General features: G+C 41.5%; 1 protein-coding gene across 8 annotated transcripts in view; it reads right to left on the bottom strand.

Annotated features, from left to right (window-relative positions):
- MAPKAP1 (MAPK associated protein 1) overlaps positions 1-17,608 on the bottom strand; it is a 244,850-nt gene that overhangs the window by 94,540 nt on the left and 132,702 nt on the right. For 6 of the 8 annotated variants that reach the window (XM_081237382.1, XM_081237387.1, XM_081237381.1 and 3 more), the window contains 3 exons: positions 16,455-16,631; positions 2,889-2,963; positions 1,159-1,268 (listed from right to left, as the gene is read on the bottom strand). In XM_081237382.1, coding sequence (XP_081093508.1) covers positions 1,159-1,268; positions 2,889-2,963; positions 16,455-16,631 — 362 coding nt within the window. The remainder of the gene's footprint in view (positions 1-1,158; positions 1,269-2,888; positions 2,964-16,454; positions 16,632-17,608) is intronic. The other 2 variants (XM_081237383.1, XM_081237385.1) reach the window with 1 other exon arrangement.

Genomic DNA, 17,608 nt, shown 5'->3' with positions numbered 1-17,608 from the left:
CGAAACGTGCAGTTGGCACATCTGGACGGAGCCGCCACAGCCGAGGGTGAACAATGACTCCTGGCAAGCATCCAAATTGCTTGCAGACGCTAGCAGGTCTCATCTACAACCGCCCCTACCAGCATCTCTCTCTCTCTCTCTTTTTTATGAGAATCAGATTTTCATTGCTCCATTCAATTGCTCTCCTCTGCCATTTTTTACAGCTCTTATCGTTCCCCTGGAATATGGCCTTGAGACAGCTCATCCGTGTCCTTCACTGTGTTATCTCTTCTAACTTTTATTAAAACTTCAGCTTTCATCTGAAGATAGCTAATTAAATCTGGAACAGATTATATTCCTCCCCTTAAAAGGAACACAGAACTATTTTCCTCAACCTGAGCCATGCTTTTTTTCCCTTTCCAAAACATAAAACCAAAGGTGTTTAAGAAGTCTCATTTGCTTACAAAGCTAAGATATCTGACATGTCATAGATAGGTTGATTTATACTAAAGTTGTCTATGGTGTGATAAATCTTTGAGCTATTTCTCAAAATAATTATTTCTCAATATTGGGAATATTTTCTTTTCTCGTATCCTTTAAATATTACAGCTAATACCACAAGCTTATTTTCTGTATAAATTGAGTAATGAGGAATTAGTGATTAACAGCTACTTGTGTCAAGTGATTTATCTTAAAAAAAAATTTTTTTTTACAGTTGCCCTCATTTTGGTAAAAATGAAAAAATGTTTTCTTTTATTCTGTACCCCAAACACTAGCAACCAGAAGTTTCCCCCATGGAAAACTACATGAAAACATGAAATTAAAAGCAGTGCTTCAAATTTAGGGTTAGATCAGTTTTCCAGACAGCTTTACGCCAACTAATAGTTAGCTCAAGTAGTTTTGTCTTAATCTATTGCAAATTAATGATGAAGCTTCCATAAGCGACATGGACACATTCTTCTCACATATGTCACTGACCCAATCCCTTCCTTGGGCCCAGGGGCAGCTTAAAGTCACTTTTCTGCTGTACACTTGCTACTGAACCCAGCAATGACATCTGAACCAATCTAGCCAGCCATCAAACACCCACCCATACCCACACCCACACCAACACCCACACCTAGCACTTTTAACAAAGGGTTAAGCTTCTGTTGCCAGAGTATGATTTAACTGTCCCACCTGAAATTTTCTGGGATCCTTTTCTTCGCTTCACTGCCTTTAGCAAGATTTCTTTCATGGTGACCTTTGTGTTGTCCACCTGAATAAGGGAGAATCCATGAGCAGCATTTCTGTAGGAAAAGACAAACATTAAATCAAGACCAATATTCAACCAAAGAGATGTTAATACAGTCCTCACTGAGTTTCAGTTTGAGTAAGTGTACAATGAAGTGTCAATTATTTTAAAAAGGGTTAAATAAACAAACTTCTAGCTCGAAAAAGAGAGAGAGACGGAGAGAGAGCACGCACGCGTGAGAAAAGCATTCTAATATGAACGGTTCCAAGTGAAAGACAGGGCAGAATTAGGGAAGATGTTTCTATTTATCTTAAATTGAATCCAATTGGTCTGTGTGGGTCACTAGTACCATGGCTTCCTAGTGTTGGTTCCCAAGCCAAATCCTGCAGCAAGGACTAACAAACGATAAACTTGGCTGTGTCAGTAGATGTCACTGCAGGCAGATACTACCATTATATTTAAAGCTCATGGAGCCCTGGAGGGGAAATGGGGGGTGGGGGGTGGATATGTTAGCCCAAAGCAATTTAGAATAAGGAAAACAAAGACTCTCCCTAACTAGCAAGCAAATAAATAAATAAACAAGCATTAAAAAAATACACAGTCTGTGTACACTTCAGTAGTAGTAATGTTTTAATCTACTTACTCTTAGAAGGTCAAGCAAAATATTAGCTGAAGCGTAAATAATTACGACAAAATAATAACACTACTTATAAGCTTCTAGCCAATCACACTTGGGGTGGGGGGGGTCATCTAGATAAGAAAAAACTGGTAAGGAACAAGCAGGCTTAAAAAAGAAGCCCATCCCTGGGTGAGGGATAACTTCACTAAGACCGTTAACTGCAATAGCAGGTATCACAGATACTACTCACTATGCTTGGGCACTGAAACAGAACAGGCCAATTCCAAGCAGCTCATGTAACAAATGGGACCCAAGTTTCCAGCTATGGAACATGGGAATTGCCACAAGGAGTTTGGTTGCCTTCCCATTTCCCCATAAGAATCTCAAAGCGGAACACAGCCAAAAAACATGGCAGAACTTCATACTGACAAGAAAACTGAAAGAAAAGCCAAGCCCCAAGCTAAGCCACGGAAAAGCTTCCCAATGGTAGGACAGGCTGGGAAGGGGTCTTAAACCTAGTTTGGACCCAACCAGGTGGCTGGCTTTCCAAGGGGGCTGGGGGCTGATCTCAAAACCAAGGACCCAATTTGCTTCCCTAATACAAAGACATCTCCACACCCCCTCCTCTCCATACGGCTTGCTGTTTAATCCTTGACATTCCATTTGTTAAAAGGCAAAAGCCGATGCTGCTCTAGCCAGCACGATCATCCGTTTTAACTTGGTCAAGTTTTGCTCTTGAACAGCAGGCCTGAGAACTGTCAAGCTAATTTTACTGAACACTCTGTTACTGAATCATGCCTGAGCCGCGGCCGTTCTTTACCTCAGAAGCTGGACCCCATCCCAGAACAATCTTTAAAAGTTTATTTTACTGATCAAAGCAAAATAAGAAATAGCTTTTTTAAAAACTATATTTAGGGAGCGAGGTAGTAAGTGATGCTCTGGCAAGAGTTCTGAAACGTAAAGTGCCTTGTGCATTTATAAACTTGCGGGTATTTGCTCTGGCACCAGGCCAGTGTGTGTTTGGAACAAATGCCAATCATTCGCTTTCAGACTTGCCTTCCTCTGCTTTCTCCTCGCAAGTCAGTACGCGCTCCATCTGTGACAATATGCTGGGCGATGGATGAGGAGGACCTAAAAGGAACACCAGTTCTTGGGTACCCGCAAGCTAGTATTGGGCTAGATCTCCCAAACTCCCATCTGTCCGGGTTCCACCTGAACTATTTTAGATTTGAGTCTGCTTGTAAATTGCTTACATTCTCTCCTAATCTGCTGCTGGCTGATAGCGTTATTTCCAACCAATACATTTATCTTTTCAGCGAAGGCGGACTAAAAGCTCAAAAGGAAGCCTTGTGTTTGGACTAACTTCCATAAATTAAAAGTGTCCTTTGAAAAGATTTTTGAACAGAGGAAAATCCCTAGTCTGTATTTTTCTGTCATTTTACCAAAACATACCTGGGTGACAAGGTTAAAGCATGTGGAGGAAATCCCTGGCACTTATCATCCACAGGCATTACTGATAAACTGTGTGGTGGAGGAATAAAGGATTACCTTCTGTATTTTTTCATTACACTTTTCTTTTGTTACAGAATACATAAATCCATTGTGGCACACTGTAATATGTATCACCATGCTACACCTGCGGACGCTTCCGAGCGGCTGCCATGTCTGTGCAGTCAGGAATGATAAGTGAACCACCCGTGAATGTTAACGATAGTGATCATTCTGAGGTAACTTGGCTCTCCATCTTCCTTTACAGCCTCTGTGCTGAAGCCAGGGTAGCAAGGTTCATGAGAGGAAAATGAAAACAACAGTGGAGGGAAGGGGCATGCTCGGCACTCGGAATGTGCCTTCGCAGGTGTGCGGGATCTCACTCTGGGGCTCCGTTTCGGTGAAAACGTGCACATTTAAAGGAGAAAGAGGTTGTGACCCACGTCCTGCGCCCTCAGCCAGACCTAATGAAAGTTTCCTCAGGTCAGCCTCGCGCTCCACTCACTCCTCTCCCTCCAGACGAACGCCAACCTTGGATCTTGTCCCAAGTCTACGGCACTTAATGTTTCTAAAACACAAGAGTACAGGATCTAAGTGGTTCTCAGAATCCATGTAGGTGCAACTGTTAAGTTACGCTCCCATTTAATAAATGGATATGGAGACTTGCTACCACAATTTTCAGCTTGACTTCCAAAGAGTCTGGGTTTTATGCCTCATTTCTTCATATCCAGGATTTTCTATGGACTTTCTAAAATGTCTACGGAAATACATCCTGTAAAGGCACTTTTATTTAACGTTAGGCACTGGGTCTGAGGCTGAGGAGACGATGAGCTTGGGGGACCCGGGGCAGCAGGCGGGGAGGGTGCTAGCCCTGTTTCCCTTCTTCATGGCACTGCATTTCAGTCTCTGGGTTGTGACCTGTGCTGGGGATGACCAGCCCTTGGACAGACAGGCAGATGGATGGACAGACAGGTGGGCTGCAAACCCACTCTCAGCTAGGAAACTGCTCCTCCCCCAGCTCCCCTCGTGGACAGACAGCTTCTTTTCTGCCAGTGCAGGGCGTTCTAGGGGCACTGAGCAGAAGCAGCTACGCTTCCACAGCTCCTTGGATTGCCCGTGCTGGGTCCAGGATGAAGCGCCACCTCAGGGAGCTGACTGAATGCTGCCAGGAGTGCTTCAGTCAATTCCACGTTAGGTCCTGTCAAGTCTCGCAAACACTGAAAAACGTATGGGCATTTTGAAAAGAGATTACTCACTTGAGGAATTCAGCTCTGTCCCAGTGCAAAGCCACTCAGTTACCAGAGGGAAGTTTTTATACCAGCATTAACCTAACACAATGAGCATTTCTGCACTAAGCACTGAACTAGAGGCGGCGGTGGACAGAGAGAGAAGTAGGGGCACAGTCTTTATCTGAGAAGCTTAGATTCCATTTATAGGGGCAGAGCTGGAATCAGAACCCAAGTTGGAAGGCAACATATTGGAGAGGAAGACACATGGGCTGGGAGTTAAATACCTTTTGGTTCAAAGCCTGGCTCCATGGCTAACCAAAATGTTGTCTTAACATGTGGGAACCTCAGCTGCATCCACGAAATGAGGAGGCCATGTCCCTACAGAATTGCCAGGAGGATAAAATAGACAATGAATGCCAAGCGCCTGGAACTAAGGCTGGCAAACAGTAAAAGGGGTTTACGAGGTTCCTTCTCTTGTGTTGCCCTGTCCCAAGTCATCACCCCAAGAGAAGAGGCCCCATTCAGCCCACTTCCCCAAAACCCCCAGGAGATATTGCTTATTTGGGGGAATGGATCTCAACCTTCATTGCTCATAATTGATAACACAGGGCCATGAAAATGTGCAGTTGGCTGGGCATGGTGGCAGCACTGGGACACTATCAGTAAGCAGCCCCTGGCCCAGGCGTCAAAACCCCCCTGAAGCTCAAAGCAGGGCACCCTGGGCTCCGGTTTTAAGGTTTGCCTTTTTGAGAAAGTAAACCAGAGAAGTAGGTACGTTCCACCTCGGCTTAACTCAGCTTTGGGTGGGGATGGTGGAAGTCAAAAATCATGGTGATAACGCAGAGAAATCCAATGAGATTTATTAAGTGTCTGCTTCTGCAGAGTACAAGATGTTATTATTCAACAGTTACAACAATAATAGTAGCGTCTACTACCTACTGAGCACTTAGTATGTGCCAAGTGCTGTGTTAAGCCTTTTAAATCTGCATTAACTCATTCTACCCTAAAATAGGCACTAATAAATTATATCCATTTTGCAAAAACTGAGGCTGGAAATATTAGGGAATTTACCTGAGGTCACTCATCTATTAAAGATCCTATTTTGGATTCAGAAATCAACAATACGGTCCCTAATCCAAGTAGCACAGTCCAGTGGGAGAGAAAGACAAAGAAGCAAACAAAGAATTATCGTTCTGCATGATAAGCACAAAGATGAAGGCAAGCTCAGAGTGCTGCCAAAACACAGGGGCACTTAACCCAGCCGGTAGGGGTGAGGGGGATCAGAGAAGCTTCTTAGTGGAGAGGTCTCAAAACATAGTTGTCATTTAGCTCTGTATCATACTGAAAAAACGGTGGCAACGCCAGAAGGCAGCAGAGCACAGCAAGTTCTAGAATAGAGCCTGCTTTGGAGTCCCAGCTCTGCCTTCCTTGGGTAAATGATATAATCTCTCTAACTTCTAGTTTTCTCATCTATAAAATGAGGCTAATTCTTAGACTATAAGATTGCTGTCAGGGCTAAATACTTCTAAAATAATTAACATAATACCTGTCATAAAATAAATGTTTAATAAGCAATAGATAATATAATAACTATCAGCTTTTCTTCATACAAAGAAGTGGTATATAACGATGAGAAACTGACTTCAGTCAACATTTACTGAGCACTTACTTTGTTCATTTAATCCTCCCAGAAAAGTTAGGTGTTATCATCAGTCCCATTTTATAATGGAGGAAACTGAGGTTTGGCAAGGTTGAGACACATACCCAGAATTACACAGCTAAGAAGTGGAAGAAACAGGACTTTAACCCAGGTCAGCCAGACTCCAAAGGCTGTGTTTTAAACCTCCCTATGGCCAAGGGAGTTTGGGGGGATTAAGGGGAAGAAGAGACTTCCAGAGAGCATATCTTCCAGATTGGAACCACTGACCAATCTATGGAAAAGGTCAACTCCCACTGTAACAAATTCAGTTCGATTATAAATGTCCCAGCTCTTAGACTAACCATATGACCTACAAGACTGCTTTTTAAAAGCCCTTGGAAAACATCCTGGTTTCCTGAGCCACAGTATCAGTTTGTGAAAGTGGGAAAAGGCTGCCAAGAGTAGCACTCCCTCCTCCAGTCCTGACCAGTTCTTAATCGTGATGAAGACGTACTCCTTTGGCTCCCAGCCTGCTCCGGTCCCAATTCCATGCATGTTCATTTTTGAGCATTTCAAGGTAGAAAATGAAAATATATGAGCAAGAGAAAGCCTTATAATAACTGCAGCATGCCTGCTTTAAAGGAAGTCCTTCGGGTATTTCTTTATCCATAAAGAGAGTTTACACTAGTGGGAATGCCACATTTTGTTTCCCCTTGCACTGACAAAAAATTTTTTTAAAGATCAAAGCGTATTGTGTGAGTATGTGATATTTGACATTGGACAAAGTACTCTTTCTCAAAAGAGACATTTTCCAAAAACATAACTCACTAGACTAATGGGCAGTGAGAAGCCAAAATGACTGCCCTCCGCCTTCTCCTTGTCTATCTTTGCCAGAGTCCTTGGGACTTGCCAAATCCGGTCATGCCTGCTTAGCTTGCTCGACTGATTGTGCCAGAAAAGAAAATAAGACACAGATGTATTTGAGCTCTTTGAGATGCCAGTAAGAGAGACAGCTAATGGCTTCATTTCGACCCTCCCCTTCCAGCTGGGCACAGGTGGGGGATAATGAGGTCCCTCTCCCTAATCAAACTCAATTATTTACTACTCTATATAACCGCAAAGACACTCACATTCAGTTCAGAATATAAAACACACCGTGGGCTACCTCCAACCACTGCCACTGGGTATTTATAACAAACTCAAGTGGCTAACAGTTTGCCTTGGCAGGAGTTTAAGTGTGTAAAGTTTTGCAAACTGTTTCTGTTCAAATATGTCCTGCTGAAATGGGGTCCCAGGCGGGGTTCCACAACTGTCAGGTCAGTGAACTGCATAACATCTGAGAATGTATTCACCACACAGTGCAGACAGGATCTGGAAATCAAAAGCTTCGTTCTACCGCACCCTTCTGAGAAGCATCACGGTGTTTTCAACAGCAAGACTGACGCTGTATTAATAAACATTACAAGTCACTAGCCTGACAGGTACATAGCAGCAGCTGACAGACTCCAACACAAGCTGAGGGGAGAACAGAGGAAAGCAAAATGAGACATAGTAACTAAACATGGCCAAAGGGGGTGGATCATGAAACAAATCACATTAACATCAGAAATGTGAGTCCCAAACTTTTAAGATATATAGCAAATAAAGCAACAATCTGGTATAATTTTTGGATACCAAAGTAAGTTGATGGCTATCTAAAATATGTGCTTTTATTGTAGGAACAAAGTTATCCTGACACAATTTCAACAGACAGACATTCCAGTGAGCAAAACATACATATTTAGCTTGTCTGACCTTTAAATTCTTAGAAGTATGTAATTAATGCTTTCCATCTTTATTACTTACTCCAATATTTCTGTCACTTTAAACAGACACAAAGAAAAATCTTTTCTTTTCTCTAGACAGTAGCTGTTGCCAAAAAGGAAATCAAGTCAGATTTACAAATACAAAATTAAACAGGCTGCGTATGTTTCACTTCCATACACGAGGACAATCTGGACAATGAAAATGTTTGCTACTACAACAGAATGAAAAGAAACAACACACAGTTGGTCCTCTATGACTCAAGCAAACAATAAATAACTAGGATAATTTATAGCCATGTTGTCAGGCCTGGTTACAAAGAGCACAGGCATCTTATTTTATTCCTTGCCCTATTTTAGCCCTGCCCCTTACCAAACTGCATGACCTCGGGTAAATAACTACCTGTCTCTGATCCTCAGCTTATATATTATAAAGATACGTTGCTTATAGGGAATAAATGAGATAATGGCTACTAGGGGCACCAAACTGAGTGTGCAAAAACGCTCATTTCTTCCCCTCACCCCCACTACCTCCTCTCAAGACCATTAAGGCAATATCACATTAAGAGTACGTGAGTTTTCAAACTAATGATATCTTTTCATAACGGTCTGGTCACTTAGGGCGTATTGGGGAGATCTCATCAAGAATGTATACTAAAACCACTGAGACCCTTTTTTGAAAGGCCCTCATACAGGAAAGAGCAATGAATCTAGGGCATGCCTCCTAAAAAAGCAGCTAACCTTTCCCTTTATGCAGAGCCAAAAGAAGCCACAGCAGACTCTGGGAGCTCTCTGGGCCACACTGACTGAGGCAGCCCAGCTTCTGGTACAAGCTCCTCCAACGTCCACCCCGTGGTCCATTTCCCAAATAGCAAAATCCTAACTGGATTCTATCTGCTCTGCAGCTCTTGGTTAAAATGATTCCTTTCCCATATCCACCTGACATATTAAACATTTTAAGTAAAACACATATATAGGAGGGCAATTTAACTAACTGACTTCTGATCTAGGAAGATTCTGTCCGTCATTGTTTTTGACTTTTCTTCCCTTAAAGCCCTTCTTCCCCACCCCAGAGTAGGATCCCAGTGTGAAACATTAATGTCAACACATGTAACACAATGACACCACCCCAGCTGCTTTTGTCATTGCCTTTTTTTTTTTTGCAGTACACGGGCCTCTCACTGTTGTGGCCTCTCCCGTTGCGGAGCACAGGCTCTGGACGTGCAGGCTCAGCAGCCATGGCTCACAGGCCCAGTCGCTCTGTGGCATGTGAGATCTTCCCGGACCGGGGCACGAACCCGTGTCCCCTGCATCGGCAGGCGGACTCTCAACCACTGCGCCACCAGGGAAGCCCTGTCATTGCCATTTTTAAAGTCAACTCAGTTTCACAAATTCTGATTGAATTAGCCCGTGCTGGGGGATGGGAAGAGATGGACAACGCAAGTTCCTCTCCTGTCCACTCCAAGATCTCATTTTCATTTTCCCTTGTCCTACTATGTCTAAAGGCCTTGGCGTGGTCATTGTTGGCAAGGAGCACTTCTTCAGATGCTGAAAACCAGCTGAGATCCAGCTCTTAACTAGCATTAGGGGCCACCCCCCCATACCTCTCTGTCCCCTACTTCTCCCCCCCGACACTCCTGACAGCCAAACAACTTCAATGCTTAGGCTCAGAGTAGCTACTGGCAGTCAGCAAGTTAGGGACTCCTGTTTACATACACATTTGCTCTGTCTGTCCAAAATCAATCAAGAACAATGGATACCTTAGAAATCCGCTTGCTGATCTGGTAAAGGGGGCCGTGTCCACTAACAGCCTCCTAATTTGCACTTTGTTAGAGTAATCCATTCTCCTTCCCCTAACGACAACTCTATTTCCAGGGGTTTCCTGGGGCCCAAGGGCCTGGGAGGGCAAAACCAGCCTAGCCCCAACTCAGTAAGAACATCAGAAGGTATCCAGCTCCACACTCTTTTCCACAAAACACTTTTCCAATTAGGGATTCATTTACGTTAACTAGCTCCTGTTTTTAAATGTAAATCATTATATAATGTAATAAGTCATTATCTCTGCATGATGGAACAAAGAGAAATTTGAAATTTTCTTTTATATGAAAAAACAGATTTTCTAATTTTTCCTATTTTGTTTTCTGTAAGATCTTATGGAAAAACCCGAACGAACTTTTGGGCCAACCCAATATAATGGACATGTATTAATTGTGCAATAAAAAATAACCCAAAGAGGGCTTCCCTGGTGGCGCAGTGGTTGAGAGTCCGCCTGCCAATGCAGGGGACACGGGTTCGTGCCCCGGTCCGGGAAGATCCCAAATGCCACGGAGCGGCTGGGCCCGTGAGCCATGGCCGCTGAGCCTGCACGTCCGGAGCCTGTGCTCCGCAACGGGAGAGGCCACAACAGTGAGAGGCCCACATACCGCAAAAAAATAAATTAAATAAAATAACCCAAAGAAAAATTAAACCCCACATACAACTTAGTGTGAACTATTCAGGCTGATAAATCTCTGATAAAAACAACAAATAGCAACTACATAACACTTCCTACACACTAGGGTCTGAGCTAATTTTCTCATAGCAGCATTTCCTACCTGAGGTTCATGGACCCCCTAGGGTCAAAAGATGCATTCACAGGCTCTCCTGAGTTTCAGAATTTAAAAATTTTGCTTTTAGTTCAATGAAAATCATGTACATATGCTTTTCACTGAAAAGCAGAATTTTATACAGATAGATAAATAGATGTATATATAGTGACTTATACAAGCAATAGATAGATAAGATACGGATATAGACCATTCCCAGTCTTCCATGTTCCTCATTCTCCATCCAGCTGGGGGAGCCCTGAGTCACTGCTTGGAGGAGAGCCACCTGACCTTCATTAGACAGATGTGAACAAGAAATAAACGTATAATAAAGCCAGGGTCAACCAATCTAGCCCATGTCCATTCATTTACGTATTTTCTATGGCTACTTTCGCATTATGATGGCAGAGTTGACCCACAGAGACTGTATGGCCTGCAAGCCTAAAATATTAACTATATTGTCCTTTATAGAAAAAGTTTGCCAACATGTGGGATAAGCTGGTGAGATTTGGAGGGTTGAGTATCCTAGCAGCTGGTTATTTAACATCAGTAATAGACTTAGAAAGGCCAAACGGCATCAGTGCAAGCTACATGCCAAAACAGTTTGGTGAATAAGGAGAAGTGACAGGAGAAGTGTACACAAGGCTCTTTATGGAACAGACTTGCTGATCTCTGAAGAATTCATCTCCTGCAGTATGCAAGTCACACTGTGCACAGGACAAATGAGGCAGAGAGCCCATCTATGAACAGAACCAACTGACAACAGCAGAAAGTAAGGTGACCCATCATCCTGGTTCACCCAGGACTGAGTGGGGTGCTCTCGGACTTAGGACTTTCTATTTTAAAACAGTCAGTTCCCTGGTGGGGAAGGGATTCCGGGCTTAGTGATTAGGATTCTGGGCTTTCACTGTCGTGGCCCAGGTTTAATACCTGGCTAGGGAACTGAGACCCTGCAAGCTACGTGGCGTGGCCAAAAAATAAAAGATAAAACAGGGAAAATCCTGGGTAGGACTGGCATAAACTGGTCATCCTAGCAGAAATGTTCTTTATTTTTCCAATTAAAAAACATTTAAAATTTGGGGGGGGGTAGTGCACTATAAATCAATTGGCCCATTGAAATAATGGACTAGTACCTAAAAATACATTCATCGTTTAAAAGGACAAATAATATGATAATCTGATGTTTCATATGAAAATCAGAAGATTCAAGTTGACAAGTAAAACAATTAACATCCATTAAACCCCACCCACATCAGTGATTTAATTTCAGCAAAATATCATGTTGCATTAAAGTTGCTAATTTTTATTTTATTAATGTTATAGTTTTATTTGCATTTAATTTGTAATTTTTTTGGATTGCATAAAGACATGGAATTTATAGCTAGAATTTTACATTTGTATGTGTTTAAGTAACTTTATAATAAAAAATTTGGGCAAACACTGAAGTTCCAGGAGAATTAATTTTCCTTTAAGAGAGGTCTGTACATTACTTACATTTAAGAACATTCCTCGTAACAAATCCATGAAGTAGTAATTACCATCCTCACTTTACAGATGAAGAAACTGAGACCACAGTCATGGAGCAAGTCACTAGTGAAGCTGAAACTTGAACCCAGGTTAGCCTAAGTTCAAAGGCTGTGCTGCCTCATTTGGAGTAGGGAAAGATGGTATACTGGGGACTCCTGGTTGAACGGTATGAGGGCCTCTGAGAAACAGAAGGCAACCTGGGGCTTCATGGTATTCAAGAGGCGGAAACAGGGCTGTAGAAGAGGTTAAGTGGGCTCAGAAAGCAAGGTGGGACAGAAAGCTTGCCCAAGGGCCCCCTTCTCCCCGAGCAGCCCGCAGACACCTGAAGATTCGTTCGTTCATTCCTTCTCTAGGAAGCCCTGTGCTAGGCGCAGGGATGGGGTTAGGCAGTAACGCAAAGATGGTTCAGGCGGTAATGCGAGCGACGGGCAGCGGCAGATGAAGCTTCGCTCGCTCGCCCGCCGCTCACCTCCTGCTGTGCAGCCTGGTTCCTAACAGGCCGCGGACAGGTACCAGTCCGCAGCCCAGGGGTTGGGGACCCCTGTCTTAAAGGATGTCTGCCATAGAGGATGTCTGCAGATCTCCAATGTACACCCCTGTCCGTGTTCAGCAAAAGTTATTGAAATTCAGCCTTTACTCAATCCCTCTATTTACTCCATTACCACCACAGTAATGGAGCTATGCTGGGTGTTGTGGGGCACTAATGATCCAGTTCTTGCCCTCAGAGGATTTTTATTAATAATAACAACAATTGCAGCAAACACTTATTTAGATAATGCTTATTTAGGCTAGGCACTGTTCTAAGTGCTTTGCACATATTAACGCATCCAATCCTCAAAACAGCTCTATGAGAGACGTATTATCACTACCCTCATTTAACTGAGCCGTAGAAAAGTCAAGTAATTCATCTGAGATTTCAAACACACTAGTAAGGGCAAGGTCAGAATCGGCACCCAAGAAGTCTGGCTCCAGGGGCCACCATGCTCTTGAACTTTGGCCTTAAGACAGTGGGATTCACTTGAATGACTAGACCAATACTTGATTCCCCTACCCACATCCCAACCATCAGCAGGGTGTTGGAAAAAAAATGGACTTTGAAGTTAGGCATGGGGTCAAGTCCAGGCCTGAGAGCAGTACTTTCTAGCCTCAGTTTTCATGTCTCTAAAATGGTCATAATAAAAACTGGGCTATTTTCAGATTAAATGAAATAACATATACATAGTTGGCCCTTAGTAAATACTAATTCACTTTCCATTGTCAAACCTAGCTCCTTCTTCCTGGTTCAGTGCAGTGTCTATGCAGCCACTTCCCGCCCATTCTGCACTGGGAGAGAGATGCAAAGAGGAAAGGGAGGGAATGAAGAGAAGCCGCAATGATTTCACTTCTTTTGCTGGCACTTCACTCTCTGAAACTTTGCATATGTCTCTGGAGACTCCTAAAGGTCTGCTCTGTCCTGCATTTGCAGGAGACATTTTTCTAACTTAGAATTTAGACCAGAAAGGTGAATGGGAGGTTGTTGAACCAAAAAAATATACACAGGGCAAATGGTCAGTAATTTGTACTATTTCATCAGACAACTGAGAAAAAGAAGAAAGAGAAAATGTATTCACATTTGTTCTAAATGCTCACATATAAAGATTTTACTTGACCTTGTGTTTTCAGAAACACTCCAGACATGTTGAATAAACTCCTGGACTTTAGAATAAAAAAAGGATTGACCGTGTGGTGTGTGTGTTTGGGAGTGAGAGTGCAGGGATGGGAGTAATTCAGGAAAAGAAAAAGTATCAGGTTTAAAGCAGTTGTTTTCTCATCTCTTTTCCCATTCTCTGGAAGGTAGGGTTCACAGTGAGACACTGTGTAGCCTTAGATGCTCCTCCTGGGAAGGTTATGCCCAAACCACCCCCAACCTCATTCTATTGAAAATCACTGATTTTAAAGCTCTTGTTTGAAAAAGGACTTTCAGATCAAAAGACTGCTATGATCATATGTTAATATTTATGTAGTAAAAATTATGTGCTAATGAGAACAATTCTTCTAGTGATTTATCAATAAACAATAGAATTTCAAGCAGAAACTACTGACATTTCATTATATACATCTTTTAAAGTAAAAAGAAAAAACTTCTAATGACACCTTGTAATGGTAAGACTGAAAAGATGGTTTTATGAATTTTATTTGTAGCACTGTAATAGATACCTCTTCAGAAGGCTATATATGTCAATACAAAGCGAGAATCTGAAGATGTTTCTACCCTGATCAATAATCCTATTCACAGGGAATTATCCTAAGGAAGTTATTCAACAGAAATAAAAGGGATATAGATAAGGACTATCATTATAGAATCACTTGTTAAAACCAAAACAAGGAAACAATCTAAACATCCTCTGACAGGCATCCATTTCATCCCGTACATTTTTCTGTTGTATTGCTCATCACATTTGAATGATCTGTTTGACAATTCTCCCCCCACTAGACAGTAAGTTCCATGAAAGCAGGGGCTGTCTCTGTCTAGATTTTTTTGAAAAATTCAAGTACTACTTTATTAAATGAATTATTTTATATAACATGAACATCAATATAATTACAATTGTAAAAAAATTTTTATAACAAGGATGAACTGATTTTCAGATTTCCAAATCAGAGTCAACTGTACATTTACACAGAACTGTCTTTGCGTGAAGTCCAAAAAGGAACAGCATAAACATGAGGGTTTCTGTAGCCCCTTTATTTTTGCTGATCAACAGTTTGTTAGAAAAGCAGCTGTAGGTTTATACCTAAGGTCTGAGACATTACATAATAAATGCAGATTGTAGGAATTAAGAACAGATATCAAAATATTTGTAATATAATGTTAAGTAAAAATAACACAATATGTACGCTAAAACTGAAACTGTAATATATATACATGTGGAAATGATTATGCAAAAATGAAAATAATTATACTGGGATGGAGGAATCATTGGAAAACTTTTAAATTACTTTAATATTCTTTAAAGTTGTTGTTTTAGTGCCTCTGAAATGTAAAAAGAAGGAAAATATGTGATGTTATATACACCAAACATGATTTCAGGGTAGGGATAAAATGACAATAATAAAGCTTGAGGAGCTACCCCCGGCTCACTCCCAGGCACACAGATTTCTTTCTTTGGTCAAGGGTAGAAACACCCAAAATACTCATATATCATAGGTAACATAATCCTATTTTTAGTAAAAACCTGAAACAAAGGCAATATGTTTTTAAAAGATGGGGCAAAGTCCTCTAAAGCAATCCCTCTTCTGGACAGTGAATTTGCTGGTTACTAACAGCAGGGGGTGCCAAAGGGATCGCTATTGTTCCCAGGAGATGGCCAGGAGTGGGACTGTCACGGCCTCTGTTAGAAGACCTTAAGCTGAGAAAACGCTGCAGGTTTTCCCCTAACAACCAGGACATATATATGTGTAAGACTCAGGTGCTCTACAGATATGAATGGACAAAAACTACACTTTTATTTTAACTAACTTCTAACTGATATTTAGCATCTCCTTGAATTATGAATGCGGTCAACAAACCACAGTCATATGAGCAGTACTGGTGACTCTGTCATGAACAGAAACCACAGATACCATCATAGCACATTACAATTGTTGCAGATTTCTCAAATATCATTTACACTTACCACTACTTTGAAACAAGAGACGTCAGGAGTTACTGTTAGATCTGCCTCTGGATCTTGTCATTTAAGGTATTAATAAAGCCAGTACATACTACTATATCACAAATTTGTTTAATAATTTGATAACTATTTAAATATAATGGAATTCTTTTGTACTCCTGTGAATTTTACTCTCTGCATTTACAAACACTTTTCTGAGAAGGGCTTCTGTAGGCTTTACCTGACTACCAAAGGCACAGGAAGGATTAAGAACCTCTGCTCAGTCTAATGGAAGGCAACTAAGAAAAATCAAATTTGATTTGAACAAAGTTGGAGAGAAAAAGAAGTATTTTAAGTCACAAAAGTGGCTGCAATGCACATTTTCAGTTTGGATTCCTTAATGAGAAAGAGGGAAACCCCAAATTTGTCCTTCATAGGCCCCAAAGTACCCCAGTATTTCCAGAGGTCTGTTTCCTAGACATGACATTCAAGATATACCTAATACAATTTGCTACTGCAAAGCAGCCTGCATTTAAGCCAGGTGCAGAGGCATAGAATACAGTGCAAATGTCGTCCCCAACATCTGTCTGAAAGTAATCATTACACGTTGACTCTCCAGATACCAAATATCATTCATTTGATGAACAAAGCCAAAATCAAATCCAAAGTACTAGAAGGTAGAGGTGAGATACTGAGATAAGTAACAGAATCAATACTTACATTCGAACAAAGAGCGACTCTTTGGATGTCAGACCAGGAGATGAATACTTTTCAACCAAGGCCAAAGTACTGAAGCCAAACTTATGAATGGGCTCATTGGAATCCAGTGGGGGGAAATCTGTGTCAACCTCCCCATCATCCTCGGCAATATGCAGGCAGTAGGCACTGACATTGTCACTGTAAGAAAAATCAAAAAGGTAAGTGAACACCAAGGTGAGGGAGGGATGCAGAGACCAGAAGCTATGGTGTACAGCAAACTGGGACACTACTAGTTTTTACCCCAAAGCCTGGTGATACAGTTAGATCTCCCAAATCCTACTTCATTTGATAAAGAGAAAACACATGGCACCACAAAGGGGGAGAAAAACAATGTGAATGGAGAACATTTATACTGCTCTATTCTTTCAACAAATATTTACTGAGCCCCTGTTAATAGATAAGACCCAGAACTTAACCCCTTTGATCAAAGATGAGATTGAGTATCAGCCCTCAAAGGAAGCTTAGAGTATAGCAGGAGGAATAAGTAAGCACTACATTAGCTATAATATTTATAAATGTAAATAAAATAAATATCATAAAAGAGACAAAACTATAAAGGAGGCAAAAATTATTTGGAGGGAATCAGAGGCCTTTGATTTATGTTCAGGATTAAGAAAATATCTATGCTCTAGATCAGAAGAACTCAAGGTAACCAAGACAATCTTTACAGTTCTCCTCTCTGAAGAATATCAGGTTCACTTGGCAGGATCTGATTCCAAACACCAAGGACACTTACAGAGTAAAAGCAAATGATGCAATTCATCCTGACGCAGATACCTAGCCTTCTCAACTACTTTTGGACTTGTCTCAGTTCCCCAGAACGTCCAGTCAGTACTCCCAGATTCCAGCTTTGCCCAATTTAGAATTAACACTCCTTCTCCTTTGGGGGACATAAAAAGTCTATTTGCTGAAAAAGGGTGGGAAACTATACTAATATAAAGAAAATTTAAAACTGAAATCAACTTAAACACTTTAAAATACCCTGCACCAAAGTTGAATTGTGAAACTGCAAATCTGCTAGCATTCAGAAGCGTGAACCTAATAGTTCACAAGGAGGTAGGATTCTAAATTCTGTGGCTTAAATTTGGAGTTTTAATTATATGATTGATACTTAA

The sequence above is a fragment of the Mesoplodon bidens genome (assembly GCF_964165515.1).
Source record: "Mesoplodon bidens genome assembly, chromosome: 6".
Lineage (NCBI taxonomy): Eukaryota > Metazoa > Chordata > Mammalia > Artiodactyla > Ziphiidae > Mesoplodon > Mesoplodon bidens.
This window is presented reverse-complemented; position numbering and strand designations above follow the sequence as displayed.